Raw genomic sequence first — 25,226 nt, 5'->3', positions numbered from 1 at the left:
TACTAGACTACAGACCTACACAGGACTGCGTAAAGTGCACAAAAACAGTGCAGGAATTACAATAAATAATAAACAGGACAATAGGGCAGTAAGGTGTCAGTCCAGGCTCTGGGTATTGAGGAATCTGTTAGCTTGGGGGAAGAAACTGTTACATAGTCTGGTCGTGAGAGCCCCAATGCTTCGGAGCCTTTTCCCAGATGGCAGGAGGGAGAAGAGATTGTATGAGGGGTGCATGGGATCCTTCATAATGCTGTTTCTTTTGCGGATGCAGAGTGTAGTTTAAATGTCCATGATGGCGGGAAGAGAGACCCCGATGATCTTCTTAGCTGACGTCACTATCCATTGCAGGGTCTTGCGATCCGAGATGGTGCAATTTCCAAACCAGGCAGTGATGCAGCTGCTCAGGATGCTCTCAATACAACCCCTGTAGAATGTGATGAGGATGGGGGGTGGGAGATGGACTTTCCTCAGCCTTCGCAGGCAGAAAGTAGAGATGCTGCTGGGCTTTCTTTGCTATGGAGCTGGTCTTGAGGGACCAAGTGAGATTCTCCGCCAGGTGAACACCAAGAAATTTGGTGCTCTTAACGATCTCTACCGAGGAGCCGTCGATGTTCAGCGGGGAATGGTTGCTCCGTGCATTTGGTCCTAACATCTATTCAGTTATTGAACTAAGAGCTGGCACTGGTACCCATTGCTGCTTGTCTTTTAGTGGAAATTCTGGGACAAATAGTTTTGGTACCTGTGTGTAACCTGATTTTTAAAATAATTGAAAATAATGCAAAGACTACACCAAGCAATTTATTATTTTAATTGGGCATGTGTCAATTTGTTGATGCTGTGAATGTTTTCAGATATAAATGTCACTACTTGTGCACACAGGAAGTGATCATACCTCGTAATTTGCAGAGACGTCCCAAAGCAGCACATTCAATGAAATCTCAGAGTTTTGACAAGGACAGCCAGTTTGTAAGAAATTTTAAGCATGGGTCAGTGGAAATGATCATGGAAGACATGAACAAGTGTATAACTTACTTGTCCATACAACACTCATTAGACAACTTACCACTGCCGGAATGCTCAGAATGCATTCCCAGGAACAAGTCCACTCGTGCAGTCAGCACTATCACAGGTCAATATGGCATGATATGCAGAGAGGTCATGTTACTGAGAGCACTGCTGTTCCAGGAGCCTGGATTGAGGGCTCACCAGTGGTTGAAGTGAAATCTTTGCCATGTGGCTCAGTGTGGAGTGATCAATGGCTGCGTTTTGGTGGATTGGATAGAGTGTATAGTCACTCGGTGGTGAGGTCTGCATGTGTTGAGTAGGGGCCATTGTTGGGGACTGCCTGCACATGCTCCACGTGTTAATGGATCCTGTTCCACGTGTTAATGGATCGTCCAGATCCTGCAGTCTCTCTCGTTACCTCCTGTAGGATGTAGTGGGAACTGTGGCCATTGTGTAAGCTTTGGGCTGGGGAGAGGCATTTAGACAAACAGCAGCTTCCATTACATCTTTGTGGAGGACTTTGCCAGACCCCACAGTCTCAAAGCTCGGCCCAGCCCTCACAGGTGGTCTCTCTGTGTATTGCCTCAGTCGCTCACATCACACCAGGCCACGTTCCTGGTTGGGAAGAGCTAGAGAACGGCAGGGATTGGCACCAGGCTCCAGCACAACAGCACACAGCTCAGGCAGCTTCCTTCTGGGTGCTTAAGCTCTGGGACCCAGGACCCAGAGTCCTGTAATGAATCAGCACTCTGCTGAATTATGTTGGGCCGGGTACTCGTGTACATTCATTTCTGGTACAAGCAAGTGGAAACTTGTCCAGCTCGTATATCACTCACATGATGTAATTTAGGTTAATGTACATTATATTGCTTCTCTTCTGTACTATCAGCATTTCCCTTTGAGGTCAAGTACTTGCTGTATGGGAAATGATGGGAGTTAACTTGATATTCTCATCTCTCCCCAACAAACTGACCTGTGTCTCAGTGCGCTTCACCTAAACTGACATTGGACCACCTGATTCTAGAGGTGTTTCTCTCATCACAGTCAATAAAACTTCCACAATCATTTTAATACTTTTTCTACTTTTATGGTGGAATTCTTTAGATAATGACATGATCTGAAGGTATGAAGAGAGCTGGAGAATTTAAATTAGGCTAATTAAATAAACCAGGAGGTTAAAAACTGGTGATCATGAAGATGAATTGACACAGTAAGTGCATCTGATCACAGTGTCCTTCAGGGAAGGAGTCTGCAGACCTGACTGGTCAGGCCTCAATACGAACCTGGATCTATAACAGAGTTGTTACCTCTTACTGGAAGTGGCTGAGCAAAAAAAAACTCATTTCAGGAGTAGTTCAAGACGGGCACGCCTATTCCTTTTCTTCAGCAACAGGTTGTGCTGAGCCGGACAACCACAACTCGTCCTCTCAGGCTTTAGTTATGCCCTGTGTGTGTTATCACCGTCATGCGTTTGAAAGATTTTTTTGTCTGTCTCCTGCAGATGTTTGAACTTCGACCTGGACAAGACCCTGTTCATTTTCATTGCGGGAAGGTATGAGTTCTCCAACAAGGGGGCTGATGTGTTCCTGGAGGCTCTGGCTCGCCTGAATTATCTGCTCAAGGTAGGAGGGCCAAAACCATTTCCGTTTATCCTTTGCCTTCAGTCTGAAGCTACTTGTTGCAGGTGCGATTTTGGGGAGTGGCTCATGTCAGTGCTTTGAAAATATCATACCCCACAGGAGTCTTAGGCTGCTTCCAGATTTTCACTAAATTCCCTCAGTTCTGCAGTGGATCATGCTGGTAATAATGAGATTATTTCCATCCGCTCGCAAACTTAGTGTCATATCAGTGAACAGGGGGAAAAGAAACTTGTCTGAACAGAGAATATCATAGTAAAAGGAAAGTTAATGAGCAGAGGGATACTTTTCCGCTGTCATTTCTTTTTCCTGTGTTTTTTTTGCCATTTGGATCAGTGTGGTATTTAGCCACAAGATGGCAGCAAACTCCAACGTCTCGCTCTGTTGACGCAGCCACAGAGGTAGAACCTGTTAAGTTCGTATTGCAGATTGATATTTAATAACTTCTAAGACAGTGAAACATGTTAGATCAGCTTCCTGCTGGTTACATGACTTCTTGAATTTAGCATGCCAGTAGGAGCGGAGCAGGGGAAATGCACCAAATTTCCACAGGTGCCATGGTAGCGAAGTGGATCGAGCGATGTTATTACAGGTTGGGGCGTCAGAGTTCAGAGTTCATTTCCAGCGCTGTTTGTAAGAAGCTTGTACGTCCTTCCTGTGAGCATGTGGGTCTCCTCTGGGTGCTCTGGTTTCCTCCCACTGTCCAACAAGCTACCGATTTGTAGGCCAATTGGTCATTGTAAATTGCCCTGTAATTAGGCTAGGATTAAATGGGTAAGTTGTGTAGTTTATTGGGCCAGAATGGCCTGTTATGCACTGTATCTCTGAATTAATAAATAAATTCAATAATCAGCACTTACAGTGGACTGAATTGCCTCATCTACTGCTCTGTACTTCTTCAATTTCCAAAATACTGCTTCCTTCAAATTGGATGCCCGTGACTGTCTTTGTCACATACTCATTCCCTTTTGTGTGAATTTTTCAATGATGTAAACTCGTGTCGATTGGAAAAAGTCTTTTTTTCTTCTATTAGTCTGATTTGCATCTCATGAATTTCAATTAGGTTACATTGAGATCTTGTGCCAAATCTCACTGGCTGTAATGTAGAAATGCTGGCATTCAGTTATCAGAATCCTAATAACAGTGTACAATGTACTGTGTATGTTACTCAAAATGGCTTCTTTGGTTTGTTAAGAGTAGGAATGCTTCTTTGTCTGATAAGTGTTTTTCTCGCAGTTGTTTAGCTTTGGACTTGCTGATATCGGGATTGTATTCATTTGTTGACCAATGGGGAATGTTATTTTGTCTTGTGAGGCTGGGAGCTTGGGGGTTTTCGCGGTTTTTTCAGGGGAGTCGGGAAGGAGACGCCGAGGAAGGTGGATGTGCGCCGCACTGCTCGGTTGACCACCCGGGTGGTTCCAGGTGCGAGGACGTGGAGGTCGGAGGAAAGTGACGAGGTGTTGAATGGTTCGATGGTTGAGCTCCAACGATGTGCACTAAACTGACTGAACTTTGATAAGTTGGCGCCTTTTACTTTTTCTTTTCTTTCATATATACTGTATTGCATAGTACTCTTTTAGTTTTAGTAAAATCTTTAAAGTGTATTTCATAACGGTATCTGGTGTGAGTTTGATACCGTGTGTGTGCGCGCAGCATAAACTTGATTCTCACAGCACCTGCGTGTACAGGAGGTGGGGTTGGTGTGTGGCTGGATCTCCTTTTCCCCTAGACATATACCAGCCTGTTGGGTAAGTGTTACAACAGAAAGACCAAAAATAACTTGAAATTTTTTTGGGGACATCTGCAATAAAAACAGAAATTGGTGGAAATATGAGCAGGTTAGGCACTATCTGTGGAGTGAGAAATAGATTTGCCACTTCTGGTCAATGACTTCTCACAGAGCATCCGCCTGTGCCCTGTGAATGCTGACTGCACTTTCCCACACTGTGTCTGCTGAGAATCAAAGACGTACAGGGCCTATAAATAATGTTCACTTCCATTCCCCCCTGCGGAAGTTTCATGTTTTATTGTTTAACAACACTGAATCACTGTGGGTTTAATTTGGCTTTCTTGACACTGATCAACAGGAAAAAGACTCGTGACCAAGTGAAAACAGATCTCTACAAAGTAATCTAACTTAATTACAAATATAAAACACAAAATAATTGATTGCCCCCTGTTGGGCTCAAGTTATGCCCTGTGTTCGTTTGGAAGAGAGACAACCGACATCGGAATATAGCAAAACGTGGCTTTATTGGCAGAATCGTAACTGGCACAGCGAATCGACGGAGTCGCTGGAGAAGGCGCGCTTTCCGACTTCCCCTTACAATCTGCTCTTATTTATATCCCTTTTTCCCCCCAGCACAACCCCCCGCTACATATTAGGTAATATCGGGCACTTGTGTCCATCTTATTGGCCCGATGCCATACACTCACGAGTTACCTGTTTCTTTTGTTTACTGAATTGCGTGACACTGGTAGTTTCGGTGTAGCGGAGTCCCCAGTTTCGCTCCCCCCTCCCTCGCATTCCGGCCTCCTACTATTACGTGAGCCACTCCTGACCTGTAATGGCAGTCTCGAATTAACCCTAACATTAACCCTAACACTCCCTCCCTTGGCCTCCCAGAGGCCACATCCCTTACAAGCTTTTCCGCAGCTGTCGGGATCAGGCAGGGAGGTGAGCGTCCCCCGGCACTCTTTGGCGTGTCCTCCCTCTTTGCATATCCTGATTTGTCCGACCTAGGGTCACAAAATATGGGTAGGGGTTCCCTAAACATACGCAATTTATACAAGTAGCATGCAACATTTCAGAAGACTTATTCAAAAGCAACTCTCAATTTCCTCCTTGGCATGGCCCATTCCAGTCCGTGTTCTCCCATAGTGCGTCCGCTTTCGGGAGGGCCTCGATCTCCCCTTCCACCGGGAACAAGGGTGCCTGGTACGCCGGTGGAGGTCCATCCTTTCCAGTCAAGGCTCGATCTATAGTCCGGATGACTAGGGTCCTGATACAGGGTATGCAACAACAACCACACGTGATAAAGATAGCAATTGAAATAGACAGTCCTAGAGCCAACTGTCCAAGTAGGACCCCCCATTTCCCAAACGTACGGTTCAACCAATCCAGCACTGGGTTATTGACTCCCGATTGTTGCTTTAGCTCATTGGCCAGGGACCGCAATTTAGTCAAACCCTTGGTCAGTGATCCGTCCGGGCCTGTATTGTTCGCTATGGACATACAGCACATGTCACCAAACAGGGCGCACACTCCGCCCTTCTCTGCTAAGATCATGTCTATGGCAATTCTGTTCTGCAGGGTCATTAGGGACGTCTGTGATAGCTGCTCGTGGACGGCTTCCATGATGTCCCTGGTTAGATTAGCCAGCCTCTGAACGTTATAGTGGATCAGGTTGATCCGGTTAACATTTTTATTGGTGGTGATTGGGAATATGGCTGAAAAAAGTGGAAAGCTCTCAAAGCCTGCAGCTACCTCGTCTGCCAGCTTATATTCGTCCGGGATGTTTCTAGCCTGACCGATAGCATCGATCCACATCCCATCGGGGTTCCTTTCCCCCCTTTCAGTGAGCGCCCTCTTGTTCCTATACCACCTCCCGATTTCATCAGGAATTGGGTTGAGGGTGTAGTCCCCTGGGTTCTTTGCCGCAATGAAAAGAGGTACATTTAGGGTGATCAGGGTGCAGGTCCCCTCCCAGTTTACAGGTAGCCAATTATATAGGACCCGTTTCCCACAGTACCACCAGAGGTCCGCTCTGCTGACAGTCAGCATGGTGGCGTTTTCGGTGCCAGTAAGACTGATCCGGGTAGAGCAGGCACTGTCAGGTAAGTTTCCCACTCTGTAAGGCTGATCCGATGGGGACAGATTAGTAACGCAAGTGATGTTCCTGATCGGGTCCACCCTGAAGGCTGGTGGGGTCACATTGGCTGGGGCCATGGGGAAATAGGTTTCCCAGGACTTGCACCCGGCGGAGGGGTTGGTTAGTGACATGAGTTCGAGGGCGCAACGGAAGGTGTCGTTTCCTTCCTCGAAGGGGCTAGGACTCATGAGGAGTGTGGGTTTCCCCGTAGCACATACCCAGCAGTCCCCTATCGCTGCCTGGGTGGTGTATTGGACCACTCGGTCAACCCAGGCGTTCGCTTCCACGTACCCTGTCTCAATTGCAATATACTCCCGGGGAGTGTTCTTACTCGAGTCCGAACTCTTTACCAGAACAGGGCTGGCTGTGGGACCCAATCCTGGGTCTGTGTAAGTTCCCAGATTGATCCGAATAATTCCCCATGGGTCTCGGCCTGTCACGTCCGCCCTTATGATCAGGTAGAGCACGCCCCCCGCCCCATGCTCCCTGACCTCTGACCCGCGACGAGTGGAGCAGGTCTGTGACGACCATCCCTCCATACTAAAAGGGTTGTGTATTCCTTCCTTGAGTGTCAGGATTAACGGGTTCGCTCCCTGCTTTCTTCCCCAAACGGAGCCCCTGTAAAGGCTCACCTTCCTCTTAAACTCATAGTAGGGTTTGGAGGACCCTTGATTGATTGGCCTGTTATCCAGCCAGGACTGGTCTGGGCCCGTCCACCACCATACATTTATCCATGCGCTACACTCCTTTACCCATGGGTTCGGGTATCCCAAGGTGAATGGACACATGTAGACATTATACCCAGTCCAGGCTCTCTTGTCGCCCCAGCAGTTGATCACATCGCACAGGTCGAACTGGAATGTCCTACCCGTATGAGGGTCCGCATTAAGGATGATATTCGCCCCGCACGCATCTCCTCCCCTTCCCGCTTCGGCCATCGGCGCCTTACCTAGGAGCATCACTCCTACCCATATCAGGGTTTTCCATGGCGTCATCCCCCTCGGCTTCCTCCTCCTCTATGTCGGAGTCGGGATCAATCGGTCTTCCTTTCTTTGTCCTGGAGCAGTGCGAGAAATGGTGCCAGTTATTGTCCCCCTCCCTTCCCACCTTGAGTGTATTGTTTGAAATTTCTGTAACAGGGTACGGGCCATGCCATTGCTGCTCGCTCCAGGAGGAGCGCCCTGGTTGCCGCAGGTAGACCTCATCTCCTATTTTTAGCGGCAGCTCGGGGGCTGCATCCTCAGGGTGGGCATTCCTGACTTGTTTAGCTATGAGCCTCACCATCTGGCCCAGGACTCTCATGTATTGGGTCATGTCCTGATTCATTGTCTCCCAGTTTTCCTCCCACCGTGGCGATGTGCGCGGTCCCGGCATGGAGCGCCCCGTTAGTATCTCGTGTGGTGTTAGAAAGGTTTCCCCATTCTTTTCTTGCCGCATGGACATCAGAGCCAGGGGGAGTGCCTCCACCCAAGTGAGCTGGGTGCCCGCCATTACTTTTGCAATTTTGTCTTTTATGGTTCGATTTGCTCTTTCCACTAGACCCTGGCTTTCTGGGTGGTAGACACTGCCGAACCGATGGGTTATCCCTAGAACGCCCTCTACTCTGGCCAAGTGTTCGTTTTTAAAGTGGGTGCCATTGTCTGTGCAGATTTTAGTGGGGACTCCGTATCGGGGAATCAGTTCCTGGGTAAGGACGTTGACCACCGTCTCACCATCCTCTGCCCTCGTGGGGAAAGCTTCTACCCATCCGAGAATCGGTCCACTATAACTAACAGGTATCGGTGGTTCCTGGGGGTCCTTAACCTTGCTCCCATGTCCGTGAAATCCATACAAATTTCCTGCCTTGGTCCCGTGGGGTTGGGGAATTTGAGCATCGGATGGGGCAGTGGTCTCCGGGCATTGTGTTCGTTACAGATTTTACATTCAGCTCTCAAATTTTCCATGTGCTCTTTTAATTTTGGGGCCCACCAGTGATTCTTTATAAGTTTTATTACCTTGGCTATCCCTATGTGGGTGGGCCCATGGATCTCCTTAAATAGTGACGGTAGTAATGCCCTGGGTGCTACTATCTCCCCTCCCTCGGACCGCCAGATATGGTGGTCCGTATCACCCACAGTGAAGTGGTGTCGAGCAGCTCCCTTGTTAATCCACTCCCGACGCTCTGCTGCCGATGCTGCCCCCTGTAACTCAACAAGGTGGAGCATAGCATCCGCTTGGAGCAACGGAGCGACCTGTAAACCTCGGGATTCCGGCTGGACCGGCTCCAGGCGGGGCGAGCCAGGAGGCTCACAGTCTGAGGTGTCCCTCCCTGACCTCAGGGTGGGCATTTGAATTGCGGCTTTTGCCGCCCGGTCGGCCGCATCATTACCCCTAGCCTCGGGGGTGTTTGAGGAGCTGTGGCCTACCACCTTTATCACTGCGACCTGAGTCGGCAAGCGGACTGCCCTTAACCTGCGGAGAGGTCTCTCATGCTTCACCGGGGTACCAGCCGCGGTCCTGAAACCCCGCCGGATCCAAGCTGCTCCCTCTATATGCACAGCCCCCCACGCGTAGTTAGAGTCGGTGTAAATATTGACTCACAAACCCTCACTAAGCTGTAAGGCGCGCAGGAGGCCGTAGACCTCGGCCAGTTGGGCTGAGGCTGGTTGTGGGATCTCGTCCGCCTCCAGGGTCCGGAATGCCTGGCCCTGCCGCTGCACCACCGCGTACGAGGCCCGTACTCCGGTGTCATCCCGGCGACTGCTACCATCCGTGAAGAGGTCCCAATCGGGCTCCTCAAGGGGTTCCATGAATAGATCCCGCCGGACCTTCCGTTCCTCGGCCACACGTGCAACGCAATCGTGGGCCTCTAGCGTCCCGGAATTGACCCCCGTGGTCATGTTACGGGAATGGTCGCGGGTCGGCTTGAAAGAGATGTGCGGGGCTAGGAGGGTGTCCTCCATCTTTATCTGTCGATTAGCCGAGAAACTGAAAGCATCAGACGCAAGCAGCGCGCTGACACTGTGATCCGTGTGGATCAGCAGGGGATGGCACAGGACAATATGGGAGGTGTGATTCACCGCGCGAGTGACAGCCGCTAGGAAACGGGCACAGGCAGGCTGTCCCTGCTCAACGGGCTCAAGTCGGCAGCTATAGTAGCCCAGGACCCGTCGGGATTCTCGGTCGCGCTGATAGATGACCGCATTCGCCCGCCCATCAGTTTCAGAAACGTCCAGGTGGAATTCCCGGCGGTAGTCGGGATGGGCCAGTACAGCAGCAGCCCCAAGAGCCTGCTTTACCTGTCGGAAAGCAGTTTCCCTCGTAGAGTCCCAGCGGAGGGTGCTCTTGAGGCGCTTAGTCCCGGCCTCCGTGATCATGGCTCGCAAGGGGCCAGTGAGACCGACATAGCCTGGGACGTAAGTCCGAGAGTAGCCGCATAGACCAAGGAAAGCCATCATATCTTGCACAGTCCGGGGAAGCCCATACGAGAGAATAGCCTCGCGGTGGGCATCCGAGAGAGTCGTACCCCCCTTTCCTATGATTCTGCCCATAAATGCTACCGATTGGCGCGCTATCTGGCATTTCGATTTTTTGACCTTGAATCCCTCCCTCGCCAGCGCGTCCAGGAGAACGCGAACAGCCTCCAGATTAGCTTCACCGGTAACACTGGCAACAAGGAGGTCGTCAACATATTGGACAATGGTGGTGTCCGCCGGGAGCGGAAGGGCCCGAAGGATGGGTGTGAGTGCTGCGCTGAAAAGGCCAGGGGAGTCCTTGTAGCCCTGCGGGAGCCTGTTATAAGTGTACCGGCAGCCTTGGAAAGTAAAGGCAAACCAGGCCTGATAATCGGGATGGAGGGGGAGACAGAAGAAGGCATTTGCCAAATCCACCACCGAATAATACTGCATGGATGGGTTAAGGGCGTGGAGGGCAACGTAAGGGTCCGGGACCTTCAGGTTCAAGGTCTCAGTGGCGTCATTAATTGCCCTGAGGTCGTGGACCATTCGCCACCCTTTGCCCAGGCCCTTGGGCACAGGAAGGATCGGTGTGTTCCACCGACCTCCCTCTATACGTCGCAGCACCCCGACCTCTAGGAGTCCCTCAATGGTGGGCCCGATCCCCGCGACTTGGTCCGGGGTCAGGGGATATTGGGGCACCCAGATGCAGTGTTTGACCTCGGGTTTAAGCTGGAGTCGCACTGCCCCTTTGAGGCGCCCGGTGTCATGGGGATGAGTGGTCCATAGGGTGGGGTTAGTATCCCGAAGGATCTGGGCGGCCTTCCCGTGATCTACGGTATCCAGGCGTAGGGCGCGCTCCACTGTACGCTTCTCGTACAAGCCTTCCTCCCTGAGGGCAAGAGGACGCCGCTGGAAGCAGCCATCTAGGGACACTTCTTCCGGTCCCAATCCCACTATCCTGTACTGGCACCGGAGCGCCGCGCAGACCATTGGGCCAAGATTCCGTGCTGCGTATCCAGGGGCAATGGCCAGCGTGACATGCGGTGCCGACTCATCCCCAGCCTGAAACCAGTCAGTCTGTTCGTCGCTTAATTTCACTGCCGCTGCCATCCCCTCCCTTCCGGCTATTAGGTAGGCCAACTGAACAGCGGTGCGGGTGCCCCGGGCGTGGACAGTGAACCGTGCGTCGTATTCGGGGTCACTTATGGTTATGTAGTTTAGGGTCACGTGGTAGGGATCGCGCGGTGGATGGTAGAATTGTGAACCGGGTACGGAGGGGAGCCACTCCTCGAACTCACGAAGGAGCCCCACAGTCCGTTGGTCATACAAAAGCCTAATCCAGTAAATACTGATCTCTTTAGATTGGGATTCTGGTGCAGGGGTGAAGATGTATTGGCCGGTGGCATGGTCAGTGATCCCCTTCTGACCCGGCCATACCAGCCGGAGCCCGGCTGGGGAGCAGAAAATCTTCGCCCCCAATTTGGAGAGGGCATCACGGGCTAGGAGATTGACTGGACACTTCGGGGCCAGCAGAAAGGGCAAGGTAATTCTCTGGGTTCCAATAACAAGCATGGCGGGATGAGTATATGGTCGGGCCTCAACCGTCCCCGAGAATCCCACAGTTTCCAATGTATTGCCCGAGAGGGTGAGATGGCGGGGTAATTTGGTGATCGTAGAGGCTGCTGCCCCCGTGTCGACCATAAACTCGATAGCCTCCCCGCAAAGTTTTGCCCGGATCATGGGGGGCTTATGGGGAGGCGTCACCCTCGGGGATTCTCGTGGGCCCCGTCAGAATTGCTCGGGATAAGGGGGGTAATCATATTCCTCGTCTGGATCGACCAGCGGGCCATCCTGAACCCCCTGCAGTTCCTGGTTCTCCTGTGATCCATGCTATCCCCCTCTCACCTCTTCCCTACCCTGGGGTTGTTTCGGCCTAGGTTCCATTGACCGGCCTCTACTGGCCCCTATCCTAGCTCTAGGGGGAGGTCCTTGTCCTCGCCCGTGCCTTCCTTGGAGGGCGTCTACGGCCCGGGGCCGACCCCGTCCCATAGGCGGATTTTCGGCCCGGCAATCCCTGGCATAGTGGCCGAACTCATTACAGCTCCAGCACATTACCTGCGGATTGCGTCCCTGCGAGTGCGGGGGACCAGGTGGGTAGTAGCCCCGGGGTTGGCCCTTTAGTGGGGCTGGGTGGCCGTACGGGGGCTGATAGAATTGGAGCTGGGGGAGTACGGGGACCTGCGGGACCAAAGCCTGAGCCGAAAGCTTGGCGCTAGCTTGCTCTAAGACCTTGCTCAGCTGTTCCATGACCTGCTGGGAAATCTTCGACGCCTGGCCTTCTGCCTTATTCTTCTCTGAACTCCTATATCTATTCAGATAGTGGTCTACCTGGCGTTTCCACTGATCCTCAGGGAGTGCGTCAAGGCCAACGATATTATCTCGCAATTTTGACTGGACGGGGTACGGCAGCCCCGCCAAGATGCCGTGGCGGAAATGGGCCACTGCCAGGGCTGAACTATCGGGCCGCTCCCCTGTTCCTGCCTCCCATTGTTCCCAGGCCCGACTGAGGTACTCGTGGGTGTCCTCCCCTTCCCTGAGGCGGAGGGTGGCCAAGGCGTCCAAAGAGAGGGAGGTGGGGTAGCTCTCCCTGGGGGAGTCCGAAAACCGGTTCCTAAACGGGTCAAATAGGGATGACTCATCTGCGCGGGTGCACTTTGCCAGCTTCTGTGCTCGGCTCAGTGCCTCTTCCGCCCGGACCTCCAGCAATATGGTACGTATATCGGCTAGGGCTAAGCGGTCCTGGCAGGTCTCCCTCTCAAAGGTCCGTATCCACGCCGCCGCCCCGTTTGTTAGTGGCGGCAGCTTTTTTATTAACGTGTCCAGATCAGTACGGGCCCAGGGGACATACTTTACTCCTCCTCCATGTGTGGCCAGTAGGGGGCCCTGTAGACCCGGCCAGGAGACACCATCCCCCGGCGTGCTAACCGCGTCCATGCTATCCCTATCCTCCGAGGGGTCGGGTTCGTTAGTCTGATTTATGGACGGGCTGCCTTTTACCAGTGTGGCATGCAGTCCATACCCTGTGACTACTACCGAGTCCTCCTCTGGAGGCCCTCGAGGCTCGGTCTGTCGCCTCAGCTCAGGGTCTCCCTTGCCACCTAGAATCGTGAGGGCGGCATGTCGGCCAGCCTGGGCGACGTGCTGGAATGACTCCGAGTGGGGAGGTTCGGAGGGCAGGCACCAGTCCGGCCAGTCCTCCCCTTCCCTCGGGAGGGCGACATGGGCCTTGAGAGTCCTCGCCTCCTCCTCCGTCAGGGCAGTGAGTTCTTTTAGTTGCTGGCTGTGCTGCGTCAGCAGGGTGAGCATATGTTCTCGGATGGGGTCCTTTACGTCAATAATACCACCTTTTATTTCCATCATAGGAGCTTGGACATTCTCCTGTGGGGCTGACGGGACTGATGGTGCTAGATCTGCTTTGGGTGGCTGGGGGGGCTCCGCATATGGTGGAGGGGCCGTTGCTGGGATAATGTGATGCGGGGCGTGAGAGGCATTAGACCATCCGGAGGGAAACGGTGGGTAAAGAGGCTGGTGGTCTATGATCCACTCTGGGTCTGCGGGGTCAATCTCGGGGTCTGGACATGTGGCTGACTCCCTTGGGGTGGGGCGCGGGAGCTCGGAGTTCTCTGGCGGTTTGTCCGCATGCGCCTGGAACCGGGACAGGAATTCCTTGAGATACACATCCTCATCCTCTAATTTGGCTACGGACTTGGATTTTCCAAATAACTTTCGTTTTGCCTCCCCTCGTCTGTTTTCCAGATCATCGAGGACACGAAGTTGAAATTCAGCCAGCATGGAGAGGGTCAGAAATGGTTGGTCATTGGCTGGGAACCATCCTTTGTCTCTCCACGCCTGAAGGCTTTTTTCTAACATGTGTAATTTCTTTTCTCCCTCCTTTACTGTATTGTTATGGGAGATCGAGTGTCTGACGCTCTGGAGCACCTCTCCAGTGCGTGGTCTATTTGCAGCGACAGTGGCGGGGGCCACAGTCGCGGACTCCTTTTGGGTGAAGTCTGAATCGGGGATACGTGAGGTGGACCGCCACAAACCCCAGTTCCGCGGTTGTACTTGCCGGACGGGCGGTGCCCAATAGGGACACGGTTTTTAAAGGTCCAATGCCACGCGGAAAGTTTGATTGCATTGATCCCTTCTCAGGCCAATCCCGCGACTCCCACTTTGGGGTCAGACTCATTGTGAGCTCCGTCTTCCATTTGTGTGGCGGGGCCTTAATTCCCTCCCAGGTAGATTACCTAACTTTATCACTGTTCTGGCAGATGCTTGGGGATTCGCTGCCAGGTTATCCAAAATTTTAGTCATGTGAACTAAAATTCTACAAGGGTGCGTCGAACCTCACTTAGAAGGTGGTCTTTCTGGTGGGGTGCCTGGTCTAGTACCTGAAGTACATTGTTGGGGTCCATAATGGCATTATCTAACAATAGCTGCGATGTAAGATTAGTGCCGTGGTTTAGGCTCAGTCGCCACCACGGGACACCGGGGTGTTCAACACGCAGGTGTCTGAGTTTTGGTAACTTAAAGTTGAAGTGTTCCATGGCTCCCTAGTGCACAGAGAGGAGCAAATGTGGGACAGTCGCCTTTCAAAACCTGACCTTCGCGTGGGAGATTTCTCCTCTTAACAACCAGTCTAAGGTAGGCGCCGTCAATATCCCCGTGCACTAAGGTGTACCGCGGAACAGTTTCTCCTCCTCACTTCTGAGACTTTTATGCCCTTTTGGGCAGCGGGTTTCTCAACTCCCCTCACTCAGAAGACTTTTCCACGGGCGGAGGATCCTGCTAAAACGGATAAGAAAAATAAGTACTTACCAGTCACGATTCTGCACCTGGAATGAACTTTCTCGAGGTAATTTGGGGTTGGTGAGGTTCCGTCAGCAGACAAGATCTAACTCAGTAATTTAACTATCTAGTGGAAGTCTTAGATATAACAGGCACTTCCTTACCTTATTCAAGACGCGGCCGCAAGTTGTCTGCCGTCGGACCCGCCAGCCTGTGTTGTCTCTCCCTCCCCACGTCAGGGTCACCAAATGTTGGGCTCAAGTTATGCCCTGTGTTCATTTGGAAGAGAGACAACCAACATCGGAATATAGCAAAACGTGGCTTTATTGGCAGAATCGTAACTGGCACAGCGAATCGACGGAGTCGCTGGAGAAGGCGCGCTTTCCGACTTCCCCTTACAATCTTCTCTTATTTATATCCCTTTTTTCCCCCAGCACAACCCCCCGCTACATATTAGGTAATATCGGGCACTTGTGTCCATCTTATTGGCCCGACGCCATACACTCACGAGTTACCTGTTTCTTTTGTTTACTGAATCGCGTGACACTAATAGTTTCGGTGTAGCGGAGTCCCTAGTTTCGCTCCCCCCTCCCTCGCATTCCGGCCTCCTACTATTACGTGAGCCACTCCTGACCTGTAATGGCAGTCTCGAATTAACCCTAACATTAACCCTAACACCCCTTTAAGTATTCACCACCTTCAAGACAGTATTTAATAGATGCACCTTTGGCAGCAATTACAACATAGAGTCAGTGTGAATAGATCTTTGTCAGCTTTGCATATCTGGGCATTGCAATTTTTCCCCTTTCTTCTTTACAAAACTGCTCAAACTCTGTCAGATTGCACAGGGATCGTGAGTGAACAGCCCTTTCAAGTCCAGCCACAAATTCTCAATTGCATTGAGATCTGGACTCTCACTTGGCCACTCCAGGACATTAACTTTGTTGTTTTTAAGACATTCCTGTGTATCTTTGGCTTATGCTTGGGGGTCATTGTTTGCTGGAAAACAAATCGTTCTCCCAAATCACAGTTCGCTTGCAGACAGCATCGTTTTCCTCCGGGATTTCTCTGTATTCTTCTGCGTTCAATTTACACACTATCTTTACAAGCCTTCCAGGGCCTGCTGCAGTGAAGCATCCCCACAGCATGATGCAGCCACCACCATGCTTCACAGTAGGGATTGTGTGTTTTTGTTGATGTGCGGTGTGCCAAACATAGCATTTAGTCTAATGGCCTAAAAGCTTAATTTTGGTTTTATCAGACCATAGAACCTTCAGAGTCCCCCACATGCCTTCTGGCAAATGCTAGCTGAGATTTCATGTGAGTTTTCTCAGCAGTGGCTTTCTCTTAGCCACTCTCCCATAAAGCTGTGACTGGTGAAGCTCCTGGGCAACAGCTATTGTATGCATCGTCTCTCCCATCTCAGCCACTGAAGCTTGTAACTCCTCCAGAGTTGTCATAGGTCTGTTGGTGGCCTCCCTCACTAGTTTCTTGCACGGTCACTCAGTTTTTGAGGATGGCCTGTTCTAACCGGATTTACAGCTGAGCCCCATTCTTTCCATTTTTTGATGATTGACTTAATTGTACTCCCAAGGAATATTCAGTGACTTGGAAATTGTCTTGTATCCATCTCCTGACTTGTGCTTTTCAATAACTTATTCACGGAGTTGCTGAGAGTGTTGTCTTCATAGTGTAGCTTTTGCCAGGATACCGACTCGCCAGCAGTTGGACCTCCCAGATACAGGTGTATTTTTACTACAATCAATTGAAACACCTTGACTGCACATTATGTGACTTCTAAAACCCATTGGCTGCATCAGTGATGATTTGGTTTTTCATATTAAAGGAAGATGAATACTTATGCAATCAATTATTTGATGTTTTATATTTGTAATTAATTTAGATAACTTTGTAGAGATCTGTTTTCACTTCGACATGAAAGAGTCTTTTTCTGTTGAATGGTGTCAAAAAAGCCAAAATTAATTCCACTGCGATTCAGTGTTGTAAAGCAATAGAACACGAAGGCTTTCAAGGGGGTGAATACTTTTTATAGGCACTGTATTTGTGCTAAGTGGAGGCCATGGCAGCTGTACTGAGGATCCAGGAGCTGGGTGTACCTTGCAGAGTATGGGCCACGTGCTCTGCTCTGTTTTCCCCAGTTTCAGGAAGGGGAAGTTATGTGAACTTATGCCAGCCGTTACTGAGGAACACACACCAGTCCTCATCAAGGGGTTAGCAGTGGAAGGGGGTGAGAAATTCAGATTTTTGTGCGTCAGCATTTCCGAAGATGCTTCCTGGGCCCAACATACAGATACAGTCATGAAGAAGGCAAGTGAGTGGCTGTATTTCATTCGGAGTTTGCAGAGATTTGCTATGTCACCAAAGACTAGCAAGTTTCTACAGAAGTACAATGGAGAGCATTTGGACGGGTCTTTACTACCTGGTATGGCGGTTCCAATGCGTACGATCAAAGAAAGCTCCAAAGGGTTGTAGACTCACCCAGATCCATCATGGGCACTAGCCAACCTACTGTCAAGGATGTCTTCAGAAGGCAGTGCCTCAGGAAAGTGGGATCCATCATTAAGGACCCTCACCATCCAGAACATGCCTTCTTCTCATTATTACCACCTGGGATCTGGAAGTAGCGGGGGATATCCATGCTTCCATGAAGCAAAGCAAAGACCATTTTCCACAGAGGCAGGAAGATAGAGGCGGTGGACTACACTTTACGATTAACGCATCGCAGTGCACAGATGTGGCAATTCAGTCTTAGTCCTGCTCACCCATCCTGGAACATCCCGCGGTTAAAAATGTCATCCGTTTTATCTGCCGAGGGAGTTTTCCCTCATCATTCCCGTGGCAGTGTACATTCCACCTCAGGCAACCACTGGAGGAGCTGAGCACAGTAATCCGCAAGCACGAACAGCGCACTCCCATGCCTTCCCTGGCATTATTGGGAATTTCAACCAGGCCAGCTTGAGGAAGTCTCTGAGCAACCACCACCAACCTGTGGAGCCGGAGGAGCCAACACACTTGGCCACTTACCCAAGAACCCGTGACACTGCTCAGTGCTGCCTGTAGACGAGGAACAGCCCATCCCATCCCATCTCAAATTATAATTGGAGACTTCAGCCAGGCCTGTTTGAAGAAAACCCTACCCAGTTATCACCAGCATATAACCTGTAGCACCAGAGGTCCCGACACACTAGACCACTGCTACAGTACGATAAGGAATGCCTGTCGTTCCTTGCCTGGACCACATTTTGGTATATCAGACCGCTTGGCTGTCCTCCTACTACCTGCACACAGACAGACCCTAAAGAGCAAGGCTCCAGTTATTAAGACAACCAAGAGGTGGTCGCGGGAGGTGGAGGAACTTTTACGGGATTGCTTTGAATCTGTGGACTGGCCCATGTTCAAGCACTCAACTGTGGATCTGAATGACTATGCTAGGGTTGTTGTAGACTTTATTATGAGTGTGTCTCCACAAAATCATTCAGTCTTCCCCAATCAGCCCTGGATGAACTATGAAATCTGAAATTTGCTGAGAGTCAGATTAGAGGTACAGGTTTCCCCCGCTATCCGAAGGTAGAGCATTCCTATGGAACCATTTGTAAGCCGAAATGTTGTAAAGCGAAGAAGCAATTACCATTAATTTATATGGGAAAATTTTTGAGCGTTCCCAGACCCAAAAAATAACCTACCAAATCAAACCAAATAACACATAAAACCTAAAATAACACGAACATATAGTAAAAGCAGGAATGATGTGATAAATATACAGCCTATATAAAGTAGAAATATTGTATGTATGATGTAGTTTCACTTATCAAACTCAGGAAGACAGCAAGCCAAAATTGATTTGGAGAAAAAAAATCGGCACGTACACGCATACGCACGTACACGCATGCGCACACAACTGCCCGCACAAGGCTTCACTGTCATGGTAGTCTTTCTCGGGGTAAACACACGTATAAAGCGGGTGTCTTTTTTTCATAAAAGCAAAAATCCTCTTTGGTTAACGAAAACAGGTACTAATGTAGGTCTTTCGTAACAGCGAGCTGTCGTAAAGTGAACGTTTGAAAAACGAGGGCCATCTGTATTCAGGTCTGGAGACCAAGAATGCTACACAAGGTGCAGGGATGATCTCCTGAAAGCTACCTCATGGACCAAGTGGAGATACCAGACCAAAACAAAACCACTGAGGGATGCTCAACAACTGTGGCAGGGTTTATATAACCTCCTACAAAAAAATTTAAGTGACAAGGGGGACAGCAGAGATTTGCTTCCAGATGAGCTCAATGTCTTCTATGCTCGCTTTGACCATCAGAACATGGAGAAACCTTCGCGAACACCCACACCTCTTGATGATCCTTTGGTCTCAGTATCTGAAGCTGATGTGCGGGCTGCCTGCAGGAGAGTGAATCCAAGGAAACCATCAGAACTGGTCTGGGTACCTGGCCAAGTACTAAAGACATGTGCTGACCAGCTGGCTGGGGTGTTCATCAACTTCTTGCTATAGCAATGTGTGGTACCCACCTGCTTCAAGCCGGTGCCCAAGAAGAGCATGGTAACCTGTCTAAATGACAAATGCCCAGTGGCACTTATATCCACAGTGGTGAAGTGTTTGGTGAGGCTGGTGTTGAAGCATTTCAGCTCCTGTTTGAATAGTGCCTTAGATCCGCTCCATTTTGCCAACCAAAGCAACAGGTCTACAGCAGACTTCCTGACTGGGAGATCTCAGTCAGTCTGGATCGGGAGCAGCACCTCCAACACCATCACACAGAGCACGGGGGCTCCCCAGGGTTGCGTGCTCAGTCCACTGCTGTTCACTCTGCTGACCCACGACTGTGCTGCAACACACAGCTCGAACCACATCATCAAGTTCGCCGATGACACGACCATGGTGGGTCTCATCAGCAAGAACGACGAGTCAGCTTACAGAGAGGAGGTGCAGCAGCTAACGGACTGGTGCAGAGCCAACAACCTGTCTCTGAATGTGAACAAAACAAAAGAGATGGTCATTGACTTCAGGAGAGCATGGAGCGACCACTATCCGCTGGACATTGACGGCTCCTCCATTGTGATCATTAAAAGCACCAAATTTCTCGATGTTCACCTGGCGGAGAATCTCACCTGGCCCCTCAACACCAGCTCCATAGCCAAGAAAGCCCAGCAGCGTCTCTACTTTCTGCGAAAGCTGAGAAAAGTCCATCTCCCACCCCCCCCCCCCCCCCCCCCCCATCCTCAACACGTTCTATAGAGGATGTATCGAGAGCATCCTGAGCAGCTGCATCACTGCCTGGTTCGGGAATTGCACTGTCTCAGCTGACTTCTCAGTGAGGTCAGCTGAGAAGATCATCGGGGCTTCTCTAACAGCATTGTGAAGGATCCCACACACCCCTCATACAAACTCTTCTCCCTCCTGCCATCTGGCAAAAGGTACCGAAGCATTTGGGCTCTCACGACCAGACTATGCAACAGTTTCTTCCCCCAAGCTATCAGATTCCTCAATACTCAGAGTCTAAACTGACATTGTAATTTGTCCTTACTGTGCCTATTGTCTTATTTATTAATTATTGTTCTGCCCTGCACTGTTTTGTGCACTTTATGTATTCCTGTGCAGGTCTGTAGTCTAGTGCAGTTTTTATGTTGTTTTACGTAGACTAGTGTAGCCTTGTGCTGTCTCACATAGTCTAGTGTAGTTTTGTGTTGTTTCATGTAGCACCAGGGTCCTGGAGGAACGTTGTTTCGTTTTTACTGTGCACTGTACCAGCAGTTTATGGTCAAAATGACAATAGACGACTTGACTTGAGATGCTATCTTATTGGCTCTTCACACAATCCTGGAACATCAGGACAGCAAAGGTGCATACATCAGGATGCCCTTTATCGACTACCGCTCAGCGTTTAATACCATCATCTCCTCAAAACCAATTAGCAAACTCCAAGACCTAGGCCTGTTGTGCAATTGGATCCTGGATTTCCTCACCTGTGGACATCAGTCAGTTCGGATTGACAAAAACATCTCCTCCACAATCTCAAGCAGCATAGGAGCACCACAGAGATGTGTACTTAGCTCCCTGCTAAGTACAGTTCCAACAAGTTTGCTGATGACACCATTGTTGTGGGCCATATCAAGGGTGGCGATGATTCAGCCTACAGGAGGGAGATTGATAATTTGGCTAAGTGGTGTCATGACAACAACCTCTCACTCAATTCCAGCAAGACCAAGGAACTGATTGCAGTCTTCAGAAGAGAGAAACCAGAGGTCCTTGAGCCAGTCCTCATTTAAGGATCAGAGGTGGAGAGGGTCAGTAACTTTAAATTCCTGGGTTACTATTGCAGAGGACCTGTCCTGAACCCAATAGATAAATGTGATTGCAAAGAAAGCACAACAGAGCCGGTACTTCCTTAGGAGTCTGCAGAGGCTCAGCATGACATCAAAAATGTTGGCAATCTTTTATTCATGTGAAGTGGAGAGTATATTGACCGGGTGCATTATGCACTGGCATGAGAACACCAATGCCTTTGAATGGAAAATCCTACAAAAGGTAGTAGATTCGCACAGTACATCACGGGTAAATAGAGTGGTGAAGTCGGAGCTGTCGTACGGGGGTTGAGGTCAGTCGGAGCTGTCGTACAGGGGTTGAGGTCAGTCGGAGCTGTCGTACAGGGGTTGAGGTCAGTTGGAGCTGTCGTACAGGGGTTGAGGTCAGTCGGAGCTGTCGTACAGGGGTTGAGGTCAGTCGGAGCTGTTGTACAGGGGTTGAGGTCAGTCGGAGCTGTCGTATGGGAGTTGAGGTCAGTCGGAGCAGTCGTACAAGGGTTGAGGTCAGTCGGAGCTGTCGTACAGGGGTTGAGGTCAGTCGGAGCTGTCGTACGGGGGTTGAGGTCAGTCGGAGCTGTCGTACGGGAGTTGAGGTCAGTCGGAGCTGTCGTACGGGGGTTGAGGTCAGTTGGAGCTGTCGTACAGGGATTGAGATGTCATGTTACACAAAGAATCTCAGTTGTGTGTGGTCTGATAATAAAATATACTTTGAACTTTGAATGCTTACCCATGCCCACACTTTGGAAAGTCTGATCACCTGGCTGTACTTGTACTCCCAGTGAGCAGTCAGAGACTAAAATCACAGCTAGAGGTGAGGACCAAGCACACATGACTGGACAATATTCAGGGATTCATCTTTGAATCTGATAGAATATGCCACAGTTGTCACCGACTTCACCAGGACCTGTGTGGATGAGTGTGTGCCTTCAATAACATACCTGACATACCCAAACCAAAAGCTATGGGTGACTCAGGAGATTCGCAGTCTTCTGAGGGCTAGATCTGTGGCATTCAAGACCAGTGATCCAGAACTATACGAAAAGTCCAGGTAAAACCTACAGAAGGTTATTTTAAGAGTGATAAAAACAATTCCATTTGAAGTTGGATATGGAATTGGATGCATGCCAGCTCTGGTAGGGTTTGCAGGCCATTACTTCCTAACATCAGGAATAGCTGTAATGCTTCACTCCCAAAAGGGCTCAACACGTGTTACGCATGCTTTGAAAGGGAGAATAAAACTACACCTGTGCAAATCCCTGCAGCATCTGGTGACCCTGTGATCACTGTCTCAGAGGCCAATGTCAGAACATCTTTCAAGAGGGCGAACCCTTGTTTCAGTCCGTGATGGTGCACCTGGTAGGGGTGTTCAAAGGCTTCTTCAATCTCTCACTGCTCCAGTTGGAGATTTCCACCTGTTTCAAAAGGGCAACAATAATACCAGTGGTCAAGAAGAGAGTCTTTTAAGAGACTCCTGGATAGGTACACGGAGCTTAGAAAAATAGAGGGCTAAGGGTAACCCTAGGTAATTTCTAAGGTAAGGACATATTTAGCACAGCTTTGTGGGCTGAAGGGCCTGTATTGTGCTGTAGGTTTTCTCTGTTTCTATATTTTAAGAGCATGTTGAGCTGCCTCATCATCTATCACCCAGTGGCTCTCACATCTACTGTGATGAAGTGCTTTGAAAAGTTTGCCATTGGCTAGATTCAACTCCTGCCTAAGCAAGGACCTGGACCTGCTGCAATTTGCCTGTTGCCATAATAGGTCTCCACTCCTCTCACTTGGATCACCTGGACAATAGTAATACCAACATCAGTCTGCAGTTTATTGACTATAGCTCAACATTCAACACAATCATACCCTCCATTCTAATCAACAAGCTCCAAAACCTGGGCCTCGGTACTTCCCTCTGCATCACTCCTTCACTGGGAGACCACCATGTGTGCGGATCAGAACTCCTCCTTGCTGACGATCAGCACTGGAGTACCTCAACGATTCATGCTTAGCCCACTGCTCTACTCTCTCCACACCCACAACTGTGCGGCTAGGCACAGCTCAAATGTCATCTATACATTTGCAGATAACACAGCTATTGTTGGTAGAATTTCAGATGGTGATGAGGAGGTGTACAGGAGTGAGATAGATCATCTGGTTAACTGGTGTTGAAACGTGCAGCAATAACTTTGCACTCAGTGTCAGTAAGACAAATGAAGTGATTGTGGATTTTATGAAGGGGAAGTTGGAACACACACCAGCAGTGGAAAGGGTGAGCAGTTTCGAGTTCCTGGGTGTCAGCGTCTCTGAAGATCTACCCTGGGCCCAACATATTGATGCAATTACAAAGAAGGCACAACAGTGGCTATATTTCATTAGGAGTCTGAAGTTACTTGGTATGACACGTACACATTTCTGCAGATATACTGTGGAAAACATTCTAACTAGCGGCGTCACCATCTGGTGCGGAAGGGGCATTGGACAGGATTGGAGAAAGCTGTAAAAAGTTGTAAACTCAGCCAGCTCCATCATGGGCTCTAGTCTCCCCAGTATTGAGGATCATTCAAAAGGCAATGCCTCAGAAGGGTGGCATCCATCATTAAGGACTCCAGTCACCCAGGTTGCTACCATGAAGGGGGAGGTGCAGGAGCCTAAAAACATATACTCAATCTTTCAGGAACGCCTTCTTCCACTCAGCCATCAGATTTCTGAATGGACAACGAACCCATGTCAGGATTCACTACCTTACTTTTTTCCTCTCTTTTTGCACTACTTATTTAATTTAATTTTTTTAATATATACTTATTGTAATTTATAATTTTGTAAAAATTATGTATTGAAATTTGAATATGTAGGTATGCCAATGATATTAAAACTGATGCTGAAGTTCATGAACATTATATCATTATTTTGCTCTCTTTTTGCACTATTTATTGTTTATTTTAATGTTTCATATCGTAACCTATAGTAATTTTTGAATGTATTGCATTTTATTTCTCCTGCAATTCAACAAATCGCACCATGTAAGTCAGTGATAATAAATCTGATTCTGTTTCCTGCTGGCAGAAATGGGATCTGTCTTCTCAAGTAGACAGGCTGGGTTTTGCTGGGGAATTACCTCTCTGGTCCTGCAGCCAGGAGGCCACTCTTAGGAGCAAATGTCTTAATGATTTCATGGAGTCACACAGAATGGATATGTATTCGTTGGCCCACTGAGGTTGTGTCAGTCATCAGGCAGCAATCCTACATTAATTCCACTTTATAGTCTCCACATTCCATTAATTTCCCCGGATTCCAGCACTCACCTCCACAGTCAGGGCAATTTACAATGTTCAAAGTAAGTTTATTATTGAAGTACATATGTGTCACCGTTTACAACCCTGAGATTTGTTTTCTTGCGGGGATACTCAGTAAATCCAAGAACCGTAATGGAATCATTGAAAGACTGCACCCAAAAGTGCGGACAAACAACCAATGTGCAAAACAACAAACTACGCAAATACAAGAAAGAAAAATAATAATAATAAATATCGAGAACATGAGATGAGATTTGTAGGAACTGTGGCCAATCAATGTACCAACCCACGAGCCTTACGCTACCGAAGGGTGGTTTGCTGCTCCAAAAACTCTGGTGTTTGAAACAGAAAGATAATTCAGGAGAAGTAGACTTAATGACCTCTGGTTCATAACTTAGACTCCTGAAGCTGGTTGTGTTTGAAACATCCTCTTCCTACAGATACATCATGCTGACCTATATAATGGCATGACTGGTTAAGTTACTCATGTGGCTTACAGAGTTGACTTCCTGAGAGGTCAACGAGAGGTTAAAGAGACCTAGTGTGCACAGTTCCCATTTAAGTGGAGACACAGATAATCAGAGTGGGGAAGAATGCCTTCAGCTCACTCGCCTTCGTCAGTCAGAGTGTGGAGTTGAGATGTTTCGTTATGGCTGCATGAGCCATAGGTGAGATCACAACTGGAGTTTGTGTGCAGTTCTGCTGACCAGCTACGGGGAAGGATGTCATTAACCAAAAAGCGGAAAGAAAATGTTCACAAGTCTGCTTCTGAGGCTGAAGGGCTTGAGTTATAAGGAGCAGCTGCGTGAG

At 49.4% G+C, this 25,226-nt stretch overlaps 1 protein-coding gene across 1 annotated transcript in view; it reads left to right on the top strand.

Annotated features, from left to right (window-relative positions):
- Positions 1-25,226, top strand: part of gys1 (glycogen synthase 1 (muscle)) — a 123,425-nt gene that overhangs the window by 50,797 nt on the left and 47,402 nt on the right. Inside the window, exon 7 of the mRNA XM_073049355.1 lies at positions 2,507-2,627. Coding sequence (XP_072905456.1) covers positions 2,507-2,627 — 121 coding nt within the window. The remainder of the gene's footprint in view (positions 1-2,506; positions 2,628-25,226) is intronic.

Source organism: Hemitrygon akajei, chromosome 6 (assembly GCF_048418815.1).
Source record: "Hemitrygon akajei chromosome 6, sHemAka1.3, whole genome shotgun sequence".
NCBI lineage: Eukaryota > Metazoa > Chordata > Chondrichthyes > Myliobatiformes > Dasyatidae > Hemitrygon > Hemitrygon akajei.
Note: the sequence above shows the minus strand (reverse complement) of the source record. Positions and strands in the feature narration are given on the sequence as shown.